The following is a 24,668-nucleotide window of genomic DNA, read 5'->3' as shown; positions in this document are numbered from 1 at the left end:
TGACATATGAAATATGATTTTCAATTAAACGTTTGTAATATTAATATTAATATTACGGTAATATTATGATTATTATTATTAATAATAATAATTTATTATTATTATATTTCATTTAAAAACATCTAAATTTGTGTTGGAATTCTTGCATTATTTCAAATGTAATTTTTTATTTCGTCAAAACTTTGCAATATCCAAAACAATACACTGAAATTGTCTGAAATCCTGCTGATAAAGACTTGATTTAATAAAGAACTCATTTTGGACTGAAATCTCTTTATAAACAAAACCAACAAAAAAAACTGTAGTATGTAACATTTGCCCTTGTGAAGAATGACCTTTCAGAGCAATGTTGTTGTTTTGTATTCAGTGCTTCAATGTGGTGACTTTATTTTTGTCTTTTAATCAGTTAAAATAGATTGTACTCCTAGATGGATCATAACTGTCCCGGCTGCATGTTTTTAAATTGGAAAATGGATAGCTTTGTTAGCTCAGACTGTTTCGGGGTAATCCCCAGACACTGGTTCTGTATTTAACACTGACAAAAACGTTGGATTTAGTCAGTGCAGATGAGGAAAGGATCACAAGATTGCCACCAAGTGCTTTGCTTGCCAGTTCCTTAAGTGGTGTACTTGTGATTCAGCAGCAGGATCTTGCTGGTTGCCAGGCTGGCATGGAGTCAACCTCCCAGGGGAACTGTGTTAATGCGGCCCCCGGGCCTTGGCACTGGGATAATTGGGTTTGCATGGTTGGTGTCAGGATACCCCTGCCACCTCCAAAACAAAGGCCACCAAAGGGCACCTCCCATGCAAGCTGTTAAACACAGAAACTCTCTCACAAAAAAAGGAAAAAAAAGAAAAATCTGATTCATTGAAAAGACTCAATTACTGGAATTTTGTGTGTGTGCGTGTCTTTTTCTTCCCTTAACTTGACCTTCTAGATTGACAGTGAGCTGTTGGCTTGTGCATGCCTCTACTGTCTAGACGCTTCTCTCCACATGTACACATTTATATTGCATAACCATACCATGTCAACATGGAAAGAAGTTGACTACAGAGACTATCTCTCTAATATTTATCACTTCTGTGTCTATTCACAATCTATCCACACCTCTGTCTTAGTGTAGCTGCATCTGCTGCAGGGTACAAACCTTGTTACTGGTTCTGCAACCTCTCCAGACAGCCTGGAGCAGGTCAGTTGATCTCCAGACAGGTGTCTATGATCTTTGACTCTGATCTCTGTCCCTGTGTCTGGCATGTCTGTCCATTTGGAGCAGCTTTTTCTCTCGTATAAGGAAGCCTCTTCTTATTTGCCACTGACTAGTAAAAGAAAGGAGTCACTCTCACTTTTTTTGTATTACTTTTTTTATTTATAAAGATATATATATATTTTTAGGTTTCAATAATCGTTAGGCTTTGAGGGCTCATGACTCTCTCCTCAGCATTTAACTGCTCCACAGCAGATGTGATTGATTGGCACAATAATTATGGACTTGATTTGCTGAACTATAAGTGAAGCGGGATTGAGGGACTAAGGGAGCAAAAAGAGCATGCATGCCATTTTTCCTCTTAAAGAAAACAGCAGCAAGGTCAGTCTTGTTGCATCTTTAAAAAAACTATTTTAAGAAAATGTAGAATACTAATAACACTTAGACTTGGATTACAATGTAAAGCTTATATGCTCTTTCTGTAAGGCCTCAATTGGCAGCCGGCAGTCTTTTTATGGTGTAGTAGGCTGAACAATGTGCCCAGCCGTGTGAGCAGTGAAGCGATAATTGACACATCCTAAAAATGCAAGTAAGGACTGGGTTATTAATGCTTTCTTCCTGGGGGTGATTTCAGCAGAACCATTAAGCCTTTAATTGAGAATGAAGACTGACATTAAAAGCTGTTGCCTTGGAATTGCTGTTACCCACTTTTTGTTTTTTAATGAAGATGAGGCCTAGGGTAGTTCGCTGCATGATTACACAGCTCACGTGCAAACACAATACCGAGACACACAGCTACTTTAGTATGAGATATCTCAAAAATAACTCAAGTCCTTTGCCTGGAGGAGTGGAAAAAGTGATGAGCCCATTTTGACTGAAGGGCAGGTGAGTAGAGTTCCCAGCCCTTTTTATTTGTAACCTTTGCAATTGCTAGGAAAACAAGGGCTTCTCCCACGCTGGATATAAAGCTGTTGATATGGAAGGTATGACCCAGGTTTCGGTTGAGTGCAGATGCCAAAGGCTTGTTACCAGGTTACATCACTGTTGTTGTTGTGAGTGCATGTGCCAAGTCTTCAGACATAACAGAAGGAGCATGCTTAGTGTTTCCCCTCCCTTTTGCCAAGTTACCATCACATTACAGGAAGATTCTAGTTATAATGAGCTCTGTCATGCTCTTTCTTTGCTCTCAATATGAACTAAACATTGGCCACCCTTTTAACACAGTAAATGTTTATTGTGATCTGTTTGAATCCCATTGACATTGGTTTTAATGCAGCATTCATTCATATTTTTTCATCTTTGAAGAAGTATACATAACAAAATGGGCATCACAGGTTTCAATGCTTTTTGAGTGTTACATGTGACTGATGCATGACCACAGAAAAAGGGGATTAATCGCCGAAATTGCAGATAAGTGCAGGAGAGCAGTGGTCTGGTACCTATCAGCAGTCTTCTGTCTGCAAGTGGGAGTGAGAATTTGAGCTGAATAGCTCGGAGAGGAAATGAGACGAGTGTACAGGTATGTAAAAGAGATAATAGCAGATAGATGTTGTAGGTTAAGAATAAAACATGGTCACTATAGTGGAATATGACATTATAAATATATATTTTACATTGATTATAATGAAAACTGAACAAGTGCAACCTAAATGGGAAATAAAACAAATTTAAAATGAAAAGCAAGATACTAGATCATTACCAGTGCATGTCAGTATGTTACATTATATTACACAGTTAAGTATAATTGAATATAACAATAGGCCTGTGTTGAAAAAATCGATTCTCCGATTTTAAATCGATTCTCATATTCATTCCTAAAAATCGATTCATATGTCTAAAGATCGATTTAAAAAAAAAAAAAATTTTTTTTTTTTTTTTTCATCATTACATTACAACTTTTGGTACTTTTTTGTTTATGCCCAAAAAAGGAATATTTTGTTGGACACGAGAATAACTGGTGCCATGTTTTTGCCTTTAAATATGTTTAAAGGTATGAAAACATTAAAGTTTTCAGTTATAATTGCATACATTGTCTATATTTATTTGCTTTATTATACTGTCTTGGGGTTACATTTGCATAAATGTTAAAAAGCAAATTCTCATAAATGGGGAAAAAATAAAAAGCGATCTCTGTTTGCTGCCCTGGATCTGTTTGATAATTCTGACCCACACGATGTTTCTGAAAGCAGTTCTATCAGCATTCTGGGAGCTGATTGGTCCTTACAGCATCATTAGCTGCCAATACTTGCTGTTGAATCTCAATATAGTACTAGTATTAATATGTTGCAAAACTACAGTCATATCAATCATTCAACAGCTGAAAAAAATGTTTTATTAACAGTAACCCAAATCAATATCGGATTGAATCGGAAAGATCGGATCGTTATAATCGATTCTGTATCTTAAGAATCGGAATCGAATCGATTCTTGATATTTGAATCGATCCCCAGCCCTATATAACACAATAACGACACTCACTGACTCAACTGTGAATGTTGCTCTAAATGAGGAGCATTATTAATGCAATGATAACCCTGATGTGATAATAATCTGCCTTATCTATTACTGAACTAGGATTATTTTACCTTAATAAGAAAAAAAAAATCAATTTTCAAATTGCAAACCAACTTCTTTAAATATTTACTGCCTTCCTGACTCTGAGTTTGTGGATTATATACCGATTTTGATGGAGCAAATAAAAAAAAAATTATAAATGTAAAACCTTTGTATTATTGGTTTAACAGATATATACATAGGCCCCTATAGAAAAAAACTTTTTGTCCAAGTACTGTATGCATGGTTTCTTTTTATTAAAGAATGTCTTTTTTATGTTTTTGGCTTTCATTCACATGCAGAAATAGGGATGTATAGTTCCCTCTGCTAGGGAAAGGAATTGGACAATTTCCAGCTTGACCAGTGACCAGCAGTGCACTTTCTCAGAAATTGCAATTTTTTATTTATTTATTTATTAATTATTTTTGGTCAGATAAATGCATCATGTGTCTACTGGTTCAGCCACAGACATACTTGTGTTATATCAGCTTGACTTTGGTGTGGAGCTTTTCACTAGTTGGGGAAGATCTATAGCACAATATCAGTAAGGTGTTCTGAATATCAGAGGAAGCTTAAAAGGGTGACTAAATAAAAAGGTTTTCTATCATCGTTGACAAAACGGTACGATCCAAAGAACATAGATGCTCCAAAATGCATAGATGTCTCTATAAATACAGTTTTAAGAAAGAAACACAGAATAATTTTTTTGAAAGGTTATTTGTTGTGGGCAGGAATGACCTTCTGTACCAATCCATATTACAGGGCAGATTTAAAAGTGTCCAACTGAAGATCCTGTTTCATCAGTATAATGTTCAGACACTGTGTTGTCAGGACATATCAGCTCCAGGTGCTCCGGAGAACTCCTCAGTATGGAGTCTGCCTTCTTTTCAGCTTGTTCAGTTTCTGAGTCGCTGGCTCTAATGCTGCTGCACTAACAGATGGTGGCAAAGAAAATTGGACACTCCACCTCAGATTTACAGAAGATATGCAACAATTTGCCACAAACATTGAGCGACCTACATTTTCTAAAGGAAAGTATGCCTGACCTCTTTTGTAGACGGCTTTAGTGTTGCATTTTCCATAATTTCTGTTCTTAATGTAAATATCTTTATTCTGTAGTCCTACACCACCTCAACTTCTTCATTGATCGAAATGGTGCTCAGAATATTCACAGTCCTCCTAAAATCTACAGTTATTTCCTTTGGTCTGGTTCATGCTCATGATTAGGTGATGGCACCCTGCACACTGTTCTACAAAGTAGTCCATCTTCTGTCTGTAATGAGACTTCTGTCCACCAATGACACCACCCCACATCAGAGCCAAAGTATTTCTGGAGATGACAGCACTCCTAGGCTGTACTGCAGTCTGAGGTGTAAATCACAAAATGTATGTGAAGACCAGGAGATTTTGGCCAGGTTGTAGTTTTATATTTTCAGACCTGCTCTTTATTTGGCTTGGTCAGTTAGGAAAGACCTGCTAAATTGGATTATTGGTTGCTGTTGAGGAAGCAGATTCAAATGCAAGGCTTGACAGATTTCCCACCCTTGACAAATTTTAGGAACATTTACGAGCCACTGCGTAAGTCAACATGTTCACGACATCTTGGTGCTGTATTTTTCCATCTTTATTGTATTATTTCTGTAATAATCATTCATTGTTTTGGTAATAAATAACAAATTGCTGTCTTTTAAATGGAAAAATTGAAAAAGTGCTTTATAAATGAGGGATAAAAGGATTCAAAATGGTTGAAAAGTGTTTAACTTTCTAGTTCAATCGTCTCTTTTTTTGGCTTGGGAAAGTTTCTAACCAGACAGGAAATTTGACTTTGCCGGATATAAGGGCTCATCGAAACATCATACCTTGGCACAATGCACAGGTGTGTTCAAAAATGTCACAATACAAAATTAAGACTACTTCAATGGAAGACGCAGGATTTTGTGGGGATTTCTTAAAGACCCAGCAAAAGTTAAGGTTTGCCACAGGGTATTTGTTGGTCTCCGCAGCTGGTAACAAAGTTGTTTACTACATTTTGTCATACTAATGATATGCAGTGAAGTGACATAAGAGTGGTAAGGCAAAGTATCTGATGTGTTTTTTGTAGAATATATTTTGAAAATCGTCAGTTGCACCGCTTCAGACCCACATCAGAGATTAAGCGGGGGAACACACATAAGGATTTTTTTTTTTTAAACATCTAAAGAGAGTTTTTCTCTGTAGAGACCCCACAAATGAAGATAAAAAGTTGGGCATTTATATATTTATATCGAACAAGTTTAATACTTGTGATTGTCAGCCCCGGCCAGTTTTGGAGCCGATTATCGGGACAAATTCACTCTTAACACACCTCAGTTCACAGGATAATCTGATAGGATAATCTTTTACGATTTAAGATAATGGGGAGTTGGTCGGGAAGGGGCAAATTGTGAAAAAAACAACCTGATAATCTTTCTGTGTACCCCGCTTTGTGAGTTTCAGAATCATGTTTATTGGCCAAGTCAGGTCAAACAAGACATGGAACTTGACTCTGTTATTTTCGCTCACTGTGCTGTAAATAGGCAATAGGCAAATTATATATATATATAGAGATGGTTGTTGAAAAGGTGCATTGTTACAGCATATGATTGTGGTTGTTGTTGTTGTTGTTATTATTATTGCACAGTGATTGATTACTCTGAGACTATGAGGGATGACAGTTCATCAGAGCAACAGCTTGGGGGAAGAAACTGTCTCTGTCTGGAGGTTTTAGCGTACAGAGCTCTGTAGCGCCGTCCAGAGGGGAGGAGTTCAAACAGACCGTGTCCTGGGTGCGAGGGGTCTGCAGAGATGTTACCTGCCCGTTTCCTGGTCCTGGACCGGTACAGGTCCTGGATAGATGGGAGGTTAGTCCAGATTATCCTCTCCGCAGACCTAATTAGACCCTCCAGGAATCCGCGATTCCGTGATCGCGGAACCTTTCGCGGATTTCACCGCTGTCCGTGGATTTACAGACCTTCCGTGGATTTCAATGTCTGGTGCAGAAAAATCACTTTTACTGGGGTTAATATTGCATATGTCCGCGCTGAATATGCAAATTATGCGGGGCTCGCTTGATTTCACTGCATCATCACCGCACATTTTCGCATAACGTTTGGAAAAAGGGGGGAGTGTTGTGAGTGACATGTCAGGACGCCCGGTCGCGACGTGCGGGACCCGCCCGGGGACCTCCGCACCCCTCCCAGAAACCGCCACCCCCCAAACAGCAGCTCTCACCCGCGGGGGTGAGAGGAAAAAGGGAGAGGAAAAAGAGAGTCCACCGGCAGCCGCGCCCCCCGCTTGCGCGGTGGGACAGGCTGCCGGTGGACTCAGGTCTCCGCGCTGACCGCGCACCACTGCGCCCGCGAGGGCCGGCGGAGGCGGAGCTCCCATCCACTTGGGGGATAGTGGCGGCAGACGTGTGGGGTGACGGAGCTCCGGCTCGTCCCCCTCGTCGCGCCGGTGCGACCGGCAATCACCCGAGCACTGAGCCGCGGGCTGGAGGGAGAGAGGCGGCCGGCCCCCGGGCCGCCCCCGCCCCTCTCCTCTCCACCTGCTCTCCTTTTTTTTTCTCTTACGAGCTCAGATCAGACGAGACAGCCCGCTGAATTTAAGAGGGAAGAGCTCAGCGCCGAATCCGCAACTTCCTGCATATTTCGCATATTTTGCAACTTTCCGCATATTCCACGAGTTCCCGCATGTTCCGCAACTTCCAGCATATTCCGCAATTTCACCGCATAAAAGCACATAAAAAACCCCCACATTTAATCGCATAATCAAGGATTTTAGCCCGCGGAATCAAGGATTTTAGCCCGCGGAATCAAGGATTTTTGCCCGCGTTTTTCTGGAGGGTCTACCTAATTGTCCGTTGCAGTCTGTGCCTGTCTAGTTTGGTGGCCGATCCGAACCAGACAGTGGATGTTTGGATGGATTCTTGTTGCAGCATAGTTGCCTTATCCACAGTCCTCATGGATTAGGGCTAGATGATATGGTTTCAAAATTAAATATTTGATTTTATAAAAAATATTAAACCTGCGTTGCCTTAAAAAACGACGACGTAAAACGTTGACTTGCATAAAATGCGTTGCATGCCGCATGTACACAACACACTGACAATGGCGAGTACAAGTAGCATACGTTAATCGAATTAAACTTCTACCTCTTAAAGCCGCTCAGTAAAATCGAAATATCGTATCACAGCAGCACAACCGCCATGCGTGAGCATCTCAAGAAAACATCCTGCGGTTCTCAAACTTTAAAGTGACGACACTAAAATAATATATAAAAATGTACATAATTATTGACAGGAAACGCATTAGCTGCATAAATGTAGGTTGTTGTTTTATAGTTTTTACGTGTAAGTCGTGGTTTAATCATTTTCTGGTGTAAAAAATGAAACGATGATGCTAACAGCTTTCCTTGTTCAAAGTGTTCCAGCCTATTTGGGTGTCTTTTTTTGAGCACTTAAAACTAAACAATATTAATTTCTATTATGTCATATTTGTGCTGTCTGTCAATATAACAGTTGGCAAAAATACATCCCTCTTTTTGCGATCACCTGGTAAAAGATCATTTAAGTTTAAAAAAAGTAACTACATATTCAACGTGAATTGTGCAGTGTTTATGCTTGTGATGGAAAACCATTGAAACTCACAACATTGGGCAGAATTTATGTTAGAATTATATATAGTGTTTTACACTTTTAGAGCTTTGAATTAATTATTTTAGAATTTATGGAGATTGTTCTGACTAAACCAAATGATGCCCTAAGACACTTTTGCGTCAGGTTTATGTATGAAATTTTATTTTATTTTTTTACATTTTAAAGTAAAAAATTGTGAGAATGGTGAAATGTAGTATTTATTGACATTTAAAGGAGCTTGAGGCAGGATTTATGAAAAAAATGTGTATACGTTTTAAGTCTTCTAGTAATAATGTCAGATGAAGCGTTCCAAACCAAAAAGAATGAGCCCTCTAGTGTATCTCTCCTTTGCCTTGAACAGGCTGTGTACTGCAAAATGCGCTGCAATTCTGGGCCCGAATTTCCCGCGCTGTCCTGCGGATGTGACGTCAAATGACGCTGCATGCGCGTTCTCCCGTGCCGGCTTCGCCGTTGGCTGCAGTACCCCCGACGGTCGTCGTGGCGCTAATGAGTCTCATTTCTTATTTTTGCCTCAAGCTCCTTTAAGGGAAAGAATTTGAAAAAAAAAAAAGATTAATCTAAAAAAATAATTGTTATATTAATCGAGTAATGTAGAAAATAATCGATCATTAGTGACAGCCTTAAAAAATATGTATAAAATGATTAAGTGAAGATGACTTTGATATTTTAATGAATAAGTTCAATGTGAACTGTCATACTTAAGTTTTAGCTTGATAAGCATTTGGGTGAACTCGAGCTTTAATGTCTGGTACAGTAATGTAACGTGACTGTGATGGCGTTCCACCGGGTTTAGCTAACTAATGGGACACTGGAAAATTGATGCTCTTAGCGCATGTTTTACGGGTTCACCCGTCTTGAACATCTCTCACAGACTTCTCCCCCTCATTTAAGATGCTGCTACCATTAGTTACCTTGCCATGGACTGCAGACAAATTTTACAGAAGACAGCAGTTTGCACAACAGTCTCACACTAACCTGCCTCTTGTTTAACACACTAAAATACATTTACAGGGCTTTTAATTTCAGGTGCCATGAACTATTGATGGCAATAAACAAACTAAAGCAGGCAACCCCCCCTCTCTCTTAACAATGCTGACAGCTATATTGTAGAATTGTCTTTTGCCTGAAGAGAACGGTTATCGAACTGCGAGTGATTATTGTTGATAAAAGTGAATTGTTTTACATTTTTCAAACATTGCCATAAACTATACATTTGAACCAATCAATAAAATTGATTGAACACCCTGCTATATGGGTATTCTCATCTTTTCTTGATCTCATGGCAGTTTTGTCTATTTAACCAGACTCACAATTTATATGAAGCATACCAATGCTATTAAAAATGCTTAGTAACTAGAAATTATTTTCATGTTTCCTATCATTGTGTAAAATGTTGAAGATGTTTAAGTGCCACTCACAGTAGCACTACCAGAGTTGAAATATTAATTTCACCCTGGACTGTGCATTGTTCAGAGTACTAAAATTTTAAGTGCTTGTTAAGTACAGACATCAATTTTGCAATAGAGAAGAGGAATAGCGCAGATTTGTATGACGCACTTGCTGACTTGCATCTCTGTACATACTTGCTAAACATGATGAAGTTGACGTAATGTGCTATGCTGTCTTGAGTAATCCCTGGTTATTACTCAGCTTGTTTCTTCATGGGGATCCTTGAATAAAAGCCGAGCACATGTATAAAAGCCATGCTGTCAGTTTGACTGAACCACTTCAGGCTTTGTAGCTGAGACACAAAACACAATTGCTGATTTGCTGTCAGTGCTTTGTTGGCAGTTGTACTGTTAAATCCTGTCAAGAACTTGGGGAAATTAAGATGTCTCAAAAATGCTTTCATTTTTTTCCATTCAGAACCAAATCTGTCATTAATCCTTGAAGGATAAAGAAATTGAGTTTTGAATACAGTGAATTAGACCATCCATTTTCCTTTCAGCCCTTGAAAATACTGTTGGTGCTTCATTCTAAAAATAAAGTCAGACTATTTTTTAATGATGATAGTGGCGGAATCCATTTTTCTGGAGCCAGATCAAAGTGGCTCTATACATCGTACGTCATTGATGTCTGTTCCTTTGGGCTTGTGCTCTTGGAGCTTAAACCCTCAGACTCTTTGAATGCAAATTATTGCCACTTTTTACCCTCTAGCTAAACTGTGCCCTTCACAAACAACCCCTGCTTTTTTAAGTCTTAACTTCCAAGCATCTTGTGCACTTCTTTGCCAACCCTTAGACAAGTTGGTGGACAGTCATATCCTGATGTCCCATCAGGCTGGAGCTTGTCTCGACTCTGACTGTGCCTCAGCCTGAGTAATGAAGACATGTTAGTAGGGGGGTGGCTTCTTTCTGACTACTTGTGTTTAGGGGTGGGTATTGGGAAGGACCTCACGATACGATACGCATCACGATACTTGAGCCACGATACGATACACATTGCGATATCCCGATTATTATATTCTACATAGTTCACCGAAAAATTTAAAAATGCATTACACATCTTAAAATCCAAGTTGTATATATGTACATCAGATGATAGTGATGGATCTTAAAATCCGAGTTGCACGTTCATCAGATTATAGTGACAATTCATGGGACAAACTGAGTCAAAACAATGTTTTATTATAACTATACAAGCTAAAGTTACAACATATTTGTATATGTTTTTCATATTATTTACATCATATGAAATTAACATTAAATTTAGTATGAGGTTGCTTTAATTATGTGGCAAATGATAATAAACACAAGAAAGATGGTACTAAAACCAAGGACAGGCACAGTGATCAGTCAGTATAGATATAAATCCATAAATAAATAAACCTCTGTCCATTGTTTTTCATTTTTTAAGGACAGGCAATTGTGTTATATAAAAAATAAATTATAAAATGAAATAAAACCTGAAATAAAACCTGAGCTCAGTGCAGGGCCCTCCCAGGGTTGGTAGAGAGTGGCAATGCCCAGGACTGTCACTTAGGTAGGAGCACTGGGTGATATAATGGGAAAAAGATCGGGGATTAAAAAAAAAAAAAAAAAAATCGATATTCAAATTTTGAATATCGATATTGAATCGGCTGGAAAAGTATCGCGATATATTGCCATATCGATATTTTTGCCCACCCCTACTTGTGTTGTACTTTATCCTTCCTGCCACCTGCCGAATGTTCTCTAATTAAGACACCATCTTTGCCTTCCAGATTATGTAGCAGCTGGATCATTACCGTGCAGTCAGGTGGCATGCTTTCCATGTATTGAGTGGATCACTTTTCATTAACCTGTGTCTTTGTGTCATGACCTCCCCTGGCCACCAGAAAGCTTGTTTTGCTTCATCATTGGCTTGACCCATTCATTTAGAGCATTAGTAAGAATTTATTTTTGTGTAATATGGGTACTAGTACCGTTTTCATTAGTAGGCTAGGGAAAACCATCAATCTGTGCTTTTGAACGGAGAGGACATTTTTTGGTATTAAAAGAAAAAAGTAAGTTATAGCTTGGTGTCTCATTTCGAGTCCAGTAATATGAAATATCACTTCATGTTAGACAGTTTTTTTTTAATTTGTTTTATTCAACCAGCAATTAATTGATACATTTTGAAATGTTATGTATTTATAATTTTCGGGTCCAATTTAAAAAAGTAAGCAGGCAGCATCACCAGACAGCGTCAGCAGCCTCCGTGACGTTTGTGATGTTGTGATGCCAAGTTCCCACGGTGCCTGGCTCTTCAGGCACCATCCGTGCGATAGTGTTGAATTGCTTCTGTGAGTTGTTATAAACTGTGGCGAGCCATGTGGAGGGCATGATGGAAATAGTTGTTGGTATATATTGTATAGCTGGCAAAATAATCAACTGATTAGTCAACTACCAAAATAATCGTGAGTTGCAGCTGTGGTCTCCAGCTGAGCAGTCGGAGCATCCTTACACCTGCACCACAGCAACATATGTAACAGATGTCAGCTGTAACACCTGTAGTAACAGTGTGGCACTTCTATAAAAGCTGTACCTGTGGCCTGTGAGAGAGATGGAGCATTTTAGTTGTACTACAGAAATTCAAACGGAGAACATGCAAATTGATATATAAAAAAACAACAAAAATGTTATATTTAAGTATATTAATTTCTTGGGGAAAACCTGCTGTCATTAACAGCTTATGAGTCACCTTTTATTTCAGTTACAGGGTGGGGTTACCTTGTGAATGATTTGTTTCTTTTTTGTGATGGGGAACTGCTATGAGCGATTATGAGTCACCTGTCAGTTCAGTCAAGTAATTAATAAGCCTGCTCATGACTTCAGACTTGAGAGAGTTGCCTTTATGACCTCTGTATTTTTACGTTTTTTTGCAGTCATAATAAAGAACTAATGAATCAAGAGTAAAGGTGCAGAATGGAGAGGAACTGAGTGAATAAGTGAGGGTAATTAACACATTTTTGTCTCTTCTAAATGAACAGACTCCCATAATGTTTAACAGATAAATGTCTTAAAAAGAAAATCTTACTTGCTGCCCTAATACAGTAGTATAATATTACAGTCCTGATGGTATCAAAACCCGAATCTGAACAATATTAAGCGTAATAAGCAGAGGCGTATACATCTCCCTCAGAAGACGATCTAATGCAGTCTAGATGAATGCATGTTATGTTGATTCAGTTGGAAGCGTTTCGCAAATCCCCCATCTCTTAAGAATAGTTTGTTTTTTTTAGTTGTTTTTTTAAATTCATTTGTCAACATAACTATACCTTACCAACTCTATTTATCAAGCACTTTGAAACAACTACAGGTGAAACAAAGTGCTGCACATAACTGAATACTAAGAACTATAAAAGGCTATGAGAAACATAAAACAAATAAAAACAGAAATAAAACTAGACGTAAGAACAACTGAAATTCAACACAATAAAACAGACTTAAACACCTACGAGTAAATAAGGAGACTAAGTCTCGCTGAGGTTGAAAGCCAAAGAATAAGGTATTTTTATGTCTTCGAAGGCGCACCATTAGCAAAATCGCAGTCAAAGTTATAGATGTGGTACTCTGCTTCAAACCTACTCTGTATTTCCCGCGGTGCTCAGCCGGCGGCCTGTATGTCCCAGGAGGACCAGATTCCCCCACCCCCCTCAATGTTTCAATTGCAATTATACTGTTCTGTTAAATTTCACATGCATCTCATATTTAGATGCTTAAGCATAATTACCGATGTTTCTGAACTTTGCACTGTCCTTGCAGAGAGACGGAGAAATATCAGCTTTGTGTGATTACATGTTTCACCTTTAATGTTGAAGTCTGTTTCCTAAACATTTAGATTTTAGTTGTTGTTCCAAGGTCATGTTCCCAAGATGCCAATATACTATGATCTTAAACACTTATTTGTCCAAATGTCCTTGTGAAAAAACATGCAAAAGGACCTACTTTTTTGAAAAGTAAAAAAAAAAAAAAACGGGTTAAATGCCATAGTACAGGTCATTACACACAAATGTTATGCTTGCAAGATACAGTATTTGAGCAATTGAGTGCCATCAGAACAGTTTTATTCCCTGCTTAATGGTGCATAATCAAGTTAACACATGCTCTCTCTCTCACACACGCACGCACTAGTGTTGGCAGGCTTAATCAAGAGAAAAACCCCACAACTTAAGGATTCCTCACTCTCCTGAGGAGCAGTCGTTCCTCCCACCCCACCCGGCCTTAGACTTATTGCTCATCATTATACTTAGTTTTTCACCATTCTCATGTTCACATAATGAGTACATGTAACTTTTGGCCTTTCTACTTCATCTATTTTAGGACGGGGTTTGCAGTGTGCCGAGAGGGACAGTGAGACAGGTTTTGGCTGGCTGTATGCTGCACAACACGGCTAACGCACATATCACAGTGGGCAGTTTGCAAGATGACGCTAGCTGGCTTGTTTACGGCAGAGGCTCCGTTTAGGGGAGGAAGAGGAGGCAGGGAAGCTAGCAAGCTGCAGGGAAGAAAGTAGTGGTGTGTGCTCCCCTTGAGAGAGTTGGAATTCCTCCTGAGCCATTCCCCCATTTGGCTGGCAGTTGTGAAAACAATTGCCTGGCATTTACTCTCCGTGCAGATGGACTCCCAGCTATGAGTCAGCTTTGAGAGCAGCGAGTGGCGGAGAAAGTGGTGGGCTTGTGATCCCCAGCATGCGCTGTACAAGAATACTTGACTAAGACACTTTGTTAACCTTGTGCAAATTCCACAGAGCTGCTTTCTCACTCATGTCTCCCTTTTTTTTCATGGTTGCAGAGAATTGTCTTCTAACTAGAAGGTTGGCGGATAAATCCCTAGCCATGTCATGTGTTGAAGTGTCCTTGGGCAGGACATTGAATTTTGCACTGCCTCCAACTTCCAAAATGTGCTCAATGAGTGTTAAATGAGATTTTATTTTAAGATATATGGAGTCTAAAATATGTGCTGCTGTATATACTGTTTAATAGAAATGCTTTAAAGCAACTGTGTTTTTTGTGAACGATTTAATGAGAGATTCAGCTTTGTAGGATCTGAATAAGGTTAAAAGGACACAAGACCGTTAACCATTTTCATTCTCTGCAGCGTATCTGACATATAATCCAGATGACAAAAAAAAACAACGTTGGGACCCTGTAAAAAGTAAATGTGCTATGATTTGCAAATCTCAGAGCCATATTTTATTCAATATAGAACATGAAAGATTATTAAATGTTAAAAGTGAGGAAGGTAACCAGATACCAGAAACCAGTCTTAACGCCTGGATGACTCTAGTGTTAAGACATGCTTTTATAATGGGTATAGTGTGCGGTTTAGCATTGTCTTGCAGAACAATACAAGACTTTCCCTGAAAGTTGTTTTCTTGATGGAAGTGTGCATTAGGGCTGGGCGATTGACCTCAAATCAATATCACGATAAATTGGGCATATTTACCTTGATAATGATAAATGTATGATAACCTTTGGGCAGCAATAAAAAAATTCTATTTTCAGATTGGCTGATTGGCCGGTAACTCCAGACGGCTGCTCTGAGTTGAGAGCTCAGCGCACAGTAGCGTGCCGTGACTCATTTGTAAGATAGGCTGTTGGAGTTACTGTGCGCTGAAGTTAATTTCTCAGCATAAGAAATGCCATGTGTGGTGTGAGTGTGTGAACTTGTTGAAATGCACGAGTCTCACACTAGACAGCCCTGTTATGTCGGCTGCTTCTTCGTTTGAACCATCAGCCATTTTCTTGGGTCTCCCTTCTCTTTCAGACTGGATGGGTCACGTGATCACACACGCTGTACACCGTCTTAAAGGGGAATGAAAATGGTCTATATGCACACAGTCAAAACAGACAAAAAGATGTTTATTTTATTTTTATAATCAAAACACCAAATTTACAGACATGGGAAAATTGACGTCAGTCATCGCGGTGAATGTCGGTAACGGTACATTTTCGGTTTATCGCCTAGGCCTAGTGTGCATTGTTTTAAAACCTGTAACAAGCATTTCAGCATTGATGTTTCATTTCTAGATGTGAAAACGGCAGACGCCATAGGCACCAATGACCTCCCATACGAAGTGCAAGTCAGGTGGTCCTTTTTCTCTTTAGTCAGGGCGCTGCAGTATCCATGGTTAAAGAATTGAAAAACATTTAAATGGAAAATTAAGTTTTTTTTCATTTTCTTTTCTTCCCCTAGCTTGGTAGATCAGTCATGCCACTGACCTCCTCTGAATGAACCCAATGCTCAAGCATCTTTGAGACTTTTTTTGCCGTCAAATTGAAAATGAGCTATTATTTTTGATGAACAAATAATACATTTTATGTTATTTATTCATTTTACATTTTACACTGTCCTATATTTTTGGAGATGTTATTTTACATTCCCTCACTACCAGGTTTTACTCCATGAATCAAAGACTAGATGGCTGACTAATGAAAACATGTCTGTCTCCTGTTTCTGCAGAGTTGACTCACAGAAGATGCAATGCTAATGTCCTGAGCTGAGGCAGTCCAGACTTCATCCCCACTCCGCCCTGTCCGTTTTCACTCCTGGGGTGCTTTTGATCCATCACCAAGAACCAGCAGTAAGGACCTCTACCTTTCCCCTCCCCCCATTCCCTCCTGCCCAGCCTGCCGTCAACATGACGTCGGAGCTGGAGAGCAGCCTGACCTCCATGGATTGGCTTCCTCAGCTGACCATGCAGGCAGCCATCCGCAAGGCTGATGCCCAGAATACCCACGGTCCAGGCATGGGCAAGAAGAGTACTATGCTCGATCACAACACCACGTTGGATCAGGAGGAGGTGCAGCAGCACAAGGATGGCAAGCCTCCCTACAGCTATGCCAGTCTCATCACATTTGCTATCAACAGCTCGCCAAAGAAAAAGATGACACTGAGCGAAATCTACCAGTGGATCTGTGATAACTTTCCGTACTACAGGGAAGCGGGCAGTGGCTGGAAGGTAAGCAAATATAAACGTCTATCCTAAATTCTATGCAGATTGAATTGTTGGAGCTCACATACAACAATAATGATCGCAAGTTATACCTGGGCTTTTGATGTTTGCACTGGGTCACAGTTTTCTCATTTTAGGGGAAAATCAGTGCAGCGGTTTGCTTGAACAGAGATGCATGCACTCACGCTGTTCATTTACAGCTGCATTTCACAACAATGAACAGTAAAAGCAAGGATAAAAGAATGTAATTGTTCCATTATTTATTTAGTCATCCCCTGTGATTTTGTAAATATACTTATATATATATATTAGTTTATTCAATATTGTATTTATTATTTTTTTAATTTGTTTAATTATATATATATATATATATATATATATATATAAATATAAATATTTTTGAAAATAGACCACAGTCAGTCATATATATGGTGTAGAATTTTCGCCTTTTGATTTCTATATCTGTTACTTTTTAATTTTATCTTCATTTATGAAAGTTCTCCTTTGGTTTTACATTTCATGATGAGCTCTTGATATTTGTGTAGGGTTGAAATTGAAAATCCATTGTTTTGCGGGTGCTTCGTATCTTCAACATGTTGTGAAAGCTTAAAGGGAAACCATGAGTGTTGTACTTCTCTGAATGAAAAATGGTGCAGCCCTAAGAGAAGCGTATGAAGTGTAAAACCCTGGATTAATATTCAGAGAAGTGGCCCCTATCTGTGCAAGCACAGACTAAATAGCCCATTCATGGGTGGTATTATTCATTGCAGATGCCTTGATAAGAGAAGGCCATTATGCAGAAGGAGAAAGCCAGTGCTGTGTCATCATCTCAAGGAGCCCATGATATACTGAGATGAAACTATGCTGATTGCCTTTTAAAGGGCCCAGATGGAAATTGATATTAGAATGAGTTTTCCAATCAGTTGCCGTTTATTGGAAATAGAATCCTAGGCAGTGCTTTATTGCAGTCAGACAAGATGTATGAAGCCTATTTCCTGGGGCGTCAAGATTTGGCGTGTACAGGCTGCATGGAGGTGTGTGTGTGAGTGTAGCTCGGGGAGAGATGAGAAAACATGTGTTATTAGAAATGGATTGTGTTTTTTTTTTAGAGATTTCGTGGAAAGGCCTTTTGTATGGAAATTAATTGATTCATTCTGTAACCGTTGTTCCTTGTTTTCCTTTGATTATACCTTATTTAGTTGTCAGGAACACAGCTGTATACGTGTTGCCTTGATTTGAGTTATAGGCATTCCTCCTCTTTAATGATACTTTCTACTTTTTTTATTCAATTCATTGTTAAAAATTGAGTGTCAAATGTTTTTCTACACCTTGGTATGAGCTTCCAGGAGTACCTTGACTTGGTGGTGTTGAATTGGATTGATGCTGATGTGCCCTTTTATCACAAACTGACAGAATTTTTTTTACGTTTTTAAGGAAATGTCTGCAACATACTTACAAAAGCAATGTTTTCATCGCAGCTATTTTAGACTCTACTCGGGCGCCCTCTTGCACAAGGTGCAGCTCTCTTAAAAACTGTGTTGCATCTTTTGCACCACACACTTTCACGGCACGGCAAATGCAGGCTGATGTGAAATTGGAGATTAAGATGAAGATGATGGATTCTACTCTGAAGGGTAGTGTGGTGTCACACTACCCTTTCAAATCTGAGCCACTCACCAAATAACATATTTTCAGACTGGGGATTCCCCAAACAAAGTTGACAGGGTTTACTTTGAGTTTGAGTTGAGTTTGAGTATCCCCTTCATGCAAACATGAAGAAAATTAATTTATCTATTGATCTATGTGTCAGACTCACTTCAGACCATGTCAGATTTGAATAAAACAATGACTGCTCTTTCACTGATTAATCTTTGAAGTGAACATAGTTAATTTATTTTTTCTTTTAGGTATTTGGACGTAATTGCTCATAAGTCTTGTGTGACTGACCAACCCAATTTAAATAAAATTTAAATAAAGCATAGAATTTAGGTGACATTTAGTCACAACAGTGGGAATGCATACTTTTCATACATTAAAGAGTGGGTGGCGCTAATGAGAGTCATACCGATTCTGGTGGCAGGATTGACGTGATGTTCTACCCACTGAGTTACAGTTCGACTTTGAGTAATGCTTAAATGAGGAAGCTGTGTCGAGATTGAGTGATGTGGCTGGCATTGTATTTTTAATATGTTGTTAAAAATATGCCCTTTCCTATGGTAAGTAAGTATGGTTATATGACGACTAGGCTTAGGCGGTATTACGGTAATACCGTATACTGTCGGTGTCTAAAAACAGCAGCGGTATCATCTTCAATACCGTCATGAAAAAATGCAATGGACTTATATAAGAGATAACAATTACATATCAAATAAAAGTAATTTATTGCCTAAAATTGATTCTATGTCCAGTTATGTGTGGTTGAATTTTCAGTTTTAATTAAATAGTTGAATATGTTTTAGCCTACGTTTTAAGACTTTCCATAAAGTTTATGAACGTGATGTCATCACCTGACAGCGCGGAGCGGAGAGAGACGCACTGGGAGAAAGATGGCAGGTCGCACACCGAGTGTCAAAAAAGAAAACAACCTCGAACTAACAAAGTCAATAAAAACTGCAATTCTAAAAAAGCTGGAGGCCAAGTATGAATTTGTTGAAACCCGTCACCATCAACCATGGAGAGCTGCTCATATCACAGATCAGCTGCAGTATTGACTCAGTGAGGGCAGTCACCTGTTGCAGGGAACACGTCTGCTTCTTTTGCAGAAAAGGCTCCACGGTGGCTCTTCTTCGGACTGAATGCATTTAATTTAAAAAAAAAATTTCAGGCACAGTCAGACATAACGTAAAAGCTCTCTTTTAAAGCCAAAATAGGCTTAATGTCTTACCAAGGCGAGTCCGTTTCGTTCAACGTTCGTTCACGTGCTTTCTCTTCAAATGCATCGTGCATTACCAACATACTCCCGTGATAGCAAGGTCTGCTTTGCAAAACTTGCAAGTAAGCTTTTTATCTACTGTATCGAGGCTAAAATACTCCCAAACTTTTAAAATTTTGTTACATGCAGCTGCTGTACAGGACGCAGTCATTTTTGTTTAACCGCTACCGCTCGGCTGAGACGCAGAGATTGTATTGGAGTGAGACGCCTCACTCAATTGGAAAAAAACGTCTGGCGACAATTGTCGACAATGGAATTCATTGTCGACAATTTTGATTATCAATTTGTGTCGACAACGTTGACGAATCGTTGCATCCCTAATCAGAAGTAGAGCTGGGGCGGGTCTTTGACGGCAGCAGGGCGCAGAGCGGTGTGTTTCAGCCTGTCGGAATACGAATCACCGATTTCAAGATGGAGAGAAAAAATTCATGAAGTCGGGAGAGGATGATTTGGCCGCTAAAAGACTGAAAATTAAATGGCACTGGGCATGGATGGAAGAAATGGGCGGAGACGGCAGGTGTTACGGTAGCTGGTGCCAGAAGAGAGCCAGGTGCTTGCTTTTACAGCCCTGCTCTAAAAAGCTACTGTACGCCAGTAGCGGGAAAAAAGTTGTACCTCGCCACGAAGGTACCGGGAGCAACAGCTGATGTACCGGCGCCAATGGCCGACCGGGTTTGTGATGCGAACATCCGTCTGTGCTCGTTCATTGCTGAACAGCTCAACCGCTTGTAAATCTATGTAAAAAGTTAGCTGTTGATAAAAAAGCTTTGACGAACCTGACCATTTCTAATCAGCATGCCAGTTACAGTATATGAATACTCATGGCATACATACTTGTCAAGTTTTGGATTTAAAAATAAGGGAAATTTTCCGCCACCCGCTGTCCAAGTAGCCCAACCGAGGTCCATTATTACATTTTAGGACAGGTTTACAAGATATTTAAAATATCTACCTGTCAATAACTTACAAACTACAGTTAAGTGCCCTTTATGTACCTTTGTTGACACTGAAATGCTGTTGACATTCCTATGTATGCAATTCCTATAATAGAGTCTAAATGAAAACACAAAGGGGAATTAAAGCACATTTATTTATTTTAAATATTTTTAGTTTATATACAAATTGATTGTCTTCAAGTGAAACATTTTCTTTGAATTTGTCATTGTCACTCATGTGGGTCTCTGGCTCCCATTTTTAGATATATTTACATGAAGTCTTCGCTTTTCTGGCAGAAATGTCATCTTTCTCATTACATCCATCCTCTGATTTGTTGTTCTGAGGCTATCAGAAGCTCAGAGGCTATCAGAAGCTCAAAAAGAGTGTTTTCATTAAACATTGATGAAGCCACCAGCCAGAGCATGGACAAAATTATGAATGTACTTGTTTCACTTTTTTCATGATGATACGGCCAGAGTAACTCAACATCTGGCAAGCAGAAAAGTTAATCTTGCCCGTGCTTCAGCACTTATGCTGGAACTAGTCCTGCAGTCTTATGAGCTTGAGTGAAAACAAGTCACAAGTATTCTACAGGACAATTGTGCCGTTATGAAGGGAAAGAGGACTGGACTTGAGACACAAGCTAGGAGGGAGAACCCCAGCAGCAGCACCCCCTCACCTCCTCTCTTTTATTCTTCAACTGTTGCACTGTAGGTGTTTTGCAAATAAAAATAAATAAATAGTGGAAGTTATCTCTCTCTCTCTCTCTCTCTCTATCCATCTATCCATCTATCTATCTATCTATAGCCTGCCTGAGTTTCACCTGCCCTTATAACATTATGACCTTTAATTTAAAATATTCATTTTTTAGGGTGCTTTCAGACCTGTGCCCCGTTTGTTTTGTTCCGATTCAGGGGCTAAATCGATACAGTTTTCTTAAGTTGTAAGCCATGATCAGCAATATTAAAATAATAAAAGGCTTGCAATATTTCAGTTGATTTGTAATGAATCCAGAATGTATGACATTTTTGCATTACAGAAAATAAAGAACTTTATCACAATATTAAAATTTTCTGAGACAGTCCTGTATGTGCTACCGGCGCAAGAGTGGATTGCTCTGCCGCCGAGCTCAGCGGCGCCTGCCGCAGGGTTTGCACCGCGCCTGCCTGCCCGAATTGAACATTTATTAATTTCCCTGTGCCGCGCTGTGACATCTTCGGCACATCCAATAGGAGAGAAGGGAGAAGAGAGAGAGAAGGGAGAAGAGAGAAAGTTGTGTCCAATAGGAGAGAAGGTGGTGGAGGCTGCGCTGACTCACTCCAAACGCAATGCTCCCTCGAATGGAATCGGGTCGAGACCACCTCTCCTAGGCGATCTCGGCTCGCTTGTTTTGTCCCGCATCCGAGCGCGATTGCTGTGTTCATTTATACCAAACTAACCGATCTTTAGGGGGAAACGCTCCCTGTTTCGGAACAACTGCTCCAAACGGGACAGGTGTGAAAGCACCCTTAGATTGTAGGTCATCTCATACCCTGTCAAACACAATGACAACTAGCGAAACTTGATATCAAAAGCATAGTGAGAAGGAAAATAATATTCAAATTATGTCATTTTTGTTGCTTGCCAAATTGCCGAGCGAATGTGCCCCAGCGCCCGGAAAAAAGTTCAGGCTCAGGATCTTTTTTTACTTCAAGCCCTGCATTATGCAACATAAACGTCACCAGCGTCATGTGTGCGACCTGTGTTTACAATTTGTTTGGCTACTGTAGTTACTCGTGTTATTTGTTGATGTTTTTTTCCAGGATTCTGATTGGCTAGCATGACTTTATGCTTCTCGTTACACTGCCGCTGTAGGTTTGGCTGCTCATAGCACCTTAACAGCATATGTATGCGGGTTCGTGTAAATGAAGAGATTTTGAAAACGATCTGATGAGGGGGGAAATACCCATTTTTGTAAATACCCGACTATGTGTAAACGTGGCCTTAGACGACAGACGTTGATGCCTTTTGAAAGCCATAGTTATTTTGGGACCAGAACGTTGTGGTCATCAGTAGTATTAAAGTAATTTAATTTTAGTTCTGGCTTCATGTCTTAAACATTTATATATAGATTCATCGAGAAGAAACAAAAGAAAACGACCAATACCATAGTTGTACATGGCAATTTTACATAGAAACGTATTCATTATACATGTACGTACAGTCATGACAGGTGAGAAAGATTTGACGTAATTTCAATGATGGCTTGAGTAAAAGCGCAAGTAATAGAATTAGTCATAGCGGGAGATTTACGCTCTTCATGCACTTTCAAGATCAGTGATAGCGTGCGCAGATGAACAGATTCCTCCCTGCATGTGGGTTGCAACTGTAGAAATACCCTCACATTAGAAGTGAGAGAAACCACATCACTCTAACCAGGATGCTTTACAGCACAGGAAACAAAGAAACAGTGGTTTGTAGATGGGCTCATAGGCAACAACCATGCGTCACTACTCCCCGCCACCCCAGTTCTTGTTAATGGCATCTTTTACCTGTCAAAGTTTTTCTGAGAATCTTAAGTGACACAAATAATGGATATAAGATTATATTGTATTTTTTATTTATTTTTTTCTAGGTATGTATTAAAAATATGAATTCTTTTGACTGCATGAGTCATCCAAATGAAATCCATTATTAAACCGTTTCCGTGCCTGGGGCTTTTGAATGAGCTCCAGTAGCCTTAGGTTTGTTCCCTAAATTTAGTTTTCAAAAAACTTTAACATCCCATCACACACACATTTTTATCTAGAGCCGGAGATAAAAGCCTGGGAAAGTGTTCTCTCCTAATCGTCAAGATAACAAAATTCCTAGATGTTCAAAGATTTGCAGCACTGCTCAAAAACGTACAATAAAACAAAATATAAGTGCAAGAATGAGGTGTCATATCTGCTTTGTTTACTATTAGGCCTACTTAATACTTTAAGCTTTAAAAGAGTTAAAATAAATGGGACCTCTATACTGAAAATAAATCAAATTTTTCAATAAATTTAACTAGTTTATGTGGCTTTCTTCCTTTCATTGGCACAGGGGGTTGATGTTGTTTCGTACTTGTCGCCTTGCTCAATGCATTGCTACGATCGTATAGGTTCCTTGTGTGACGATTCTGACCTTTTGTAACTATTTTGTTCACCATCCTTAAAGCATAACTTGCACATAATTGTATTCATGTTTATTTATCACCTCTAAGGTAATTAATGCTCCTACGTTGAAACGCCAAATAGACATGCCCCCCCCATACTGTAATTGCACCTGTGCACCTCAAACTTTGTCTTTGTTCTTTGGACAGTCATTGACATAAAACGCAAAGTTCTTCCATAGTAGTACCTGGAAAAAGGCTTTTCAAAAGGCTTTTCAAGTTCCCTTTTCTCTACATTTTCGAGATTACCTCTCGTCATTTAAAGCACTTATAATCCACACATCTGCACTGCACTTGGGGAAAAAAATCAATCCAAGACTCGCATGACATGCCATGGAGAGGGGCGCGATATGTATGGCCCTGGATTATTCGTGATCTGTTATAGCTCTACTGTTCAGGCATACACTTGGAGTATTAACTGTATGCCTGCAGCACTACTATGATGTGAACCCACCTATAGTGTCACTGAGTATTCATGTTTGTACTTGGTGATTATCATGGGTGAATGTGGGTCAAATGTAGTCCTGGCTCTTCTTATTCCCCTAGAGACGTCAGCTGCTGCAATTGGAGACTCGACATCTTCTTTCGTGTGTTCTGAATGATAGTGCAAGCTGTGCCTCCGAGACCAGACATGGCTAATCTCGGCACCAGCAACTCATTTAATCATATCAATAAAACTCCATTTGCCTCTACTTTGAAGAAATATCAGGAAGTGCTGTCAATAAAAACTGAAATCTTCAAGGTCAAAAAATATGAATGTTTCCTTCAAGAGTAG

The 24,668-nt window shown here is 39.3% G+C and overlaps 1 protein-coding gene across 1 annotated transcript in view; it reads left to right on the top strand.

The window, feature by feature from the left end:
• Positions 1–24,668, top strand: part of foxj3 (forkhead box J3) — an 88,751-nt gene that overhangs the window by 26,330 nt on the left and 37,753 nt on the right. The window contains 1 exon segment of the mRNA XM_061727366.1: positions 16,358–16,856. Coding sequence (XP_061583350.1) covers positions 16,536–16,856 — 321 coding nt within the window. The 5' untranslated portion in view covers positions 16,358–16,535.

Source organism: Cololabis saira, chromosome 8, assembly GCF_033807715.1.
Source record: "Cololabis saira isolate AMF1-May2022 chromosome 8, fColSai1.1, whole genome shotgun sequence".
Lineage (NCBI taxonomy): Eukaryota > Metazoa > Chordata > Actinopteri > Beloniformes > Belonidae > Cololabis > Cololabis saira.
Note: the sequence above shows the minus strand (reverse complement) of the source record. Positions and strands in the feature narration are given on the sequence as shown.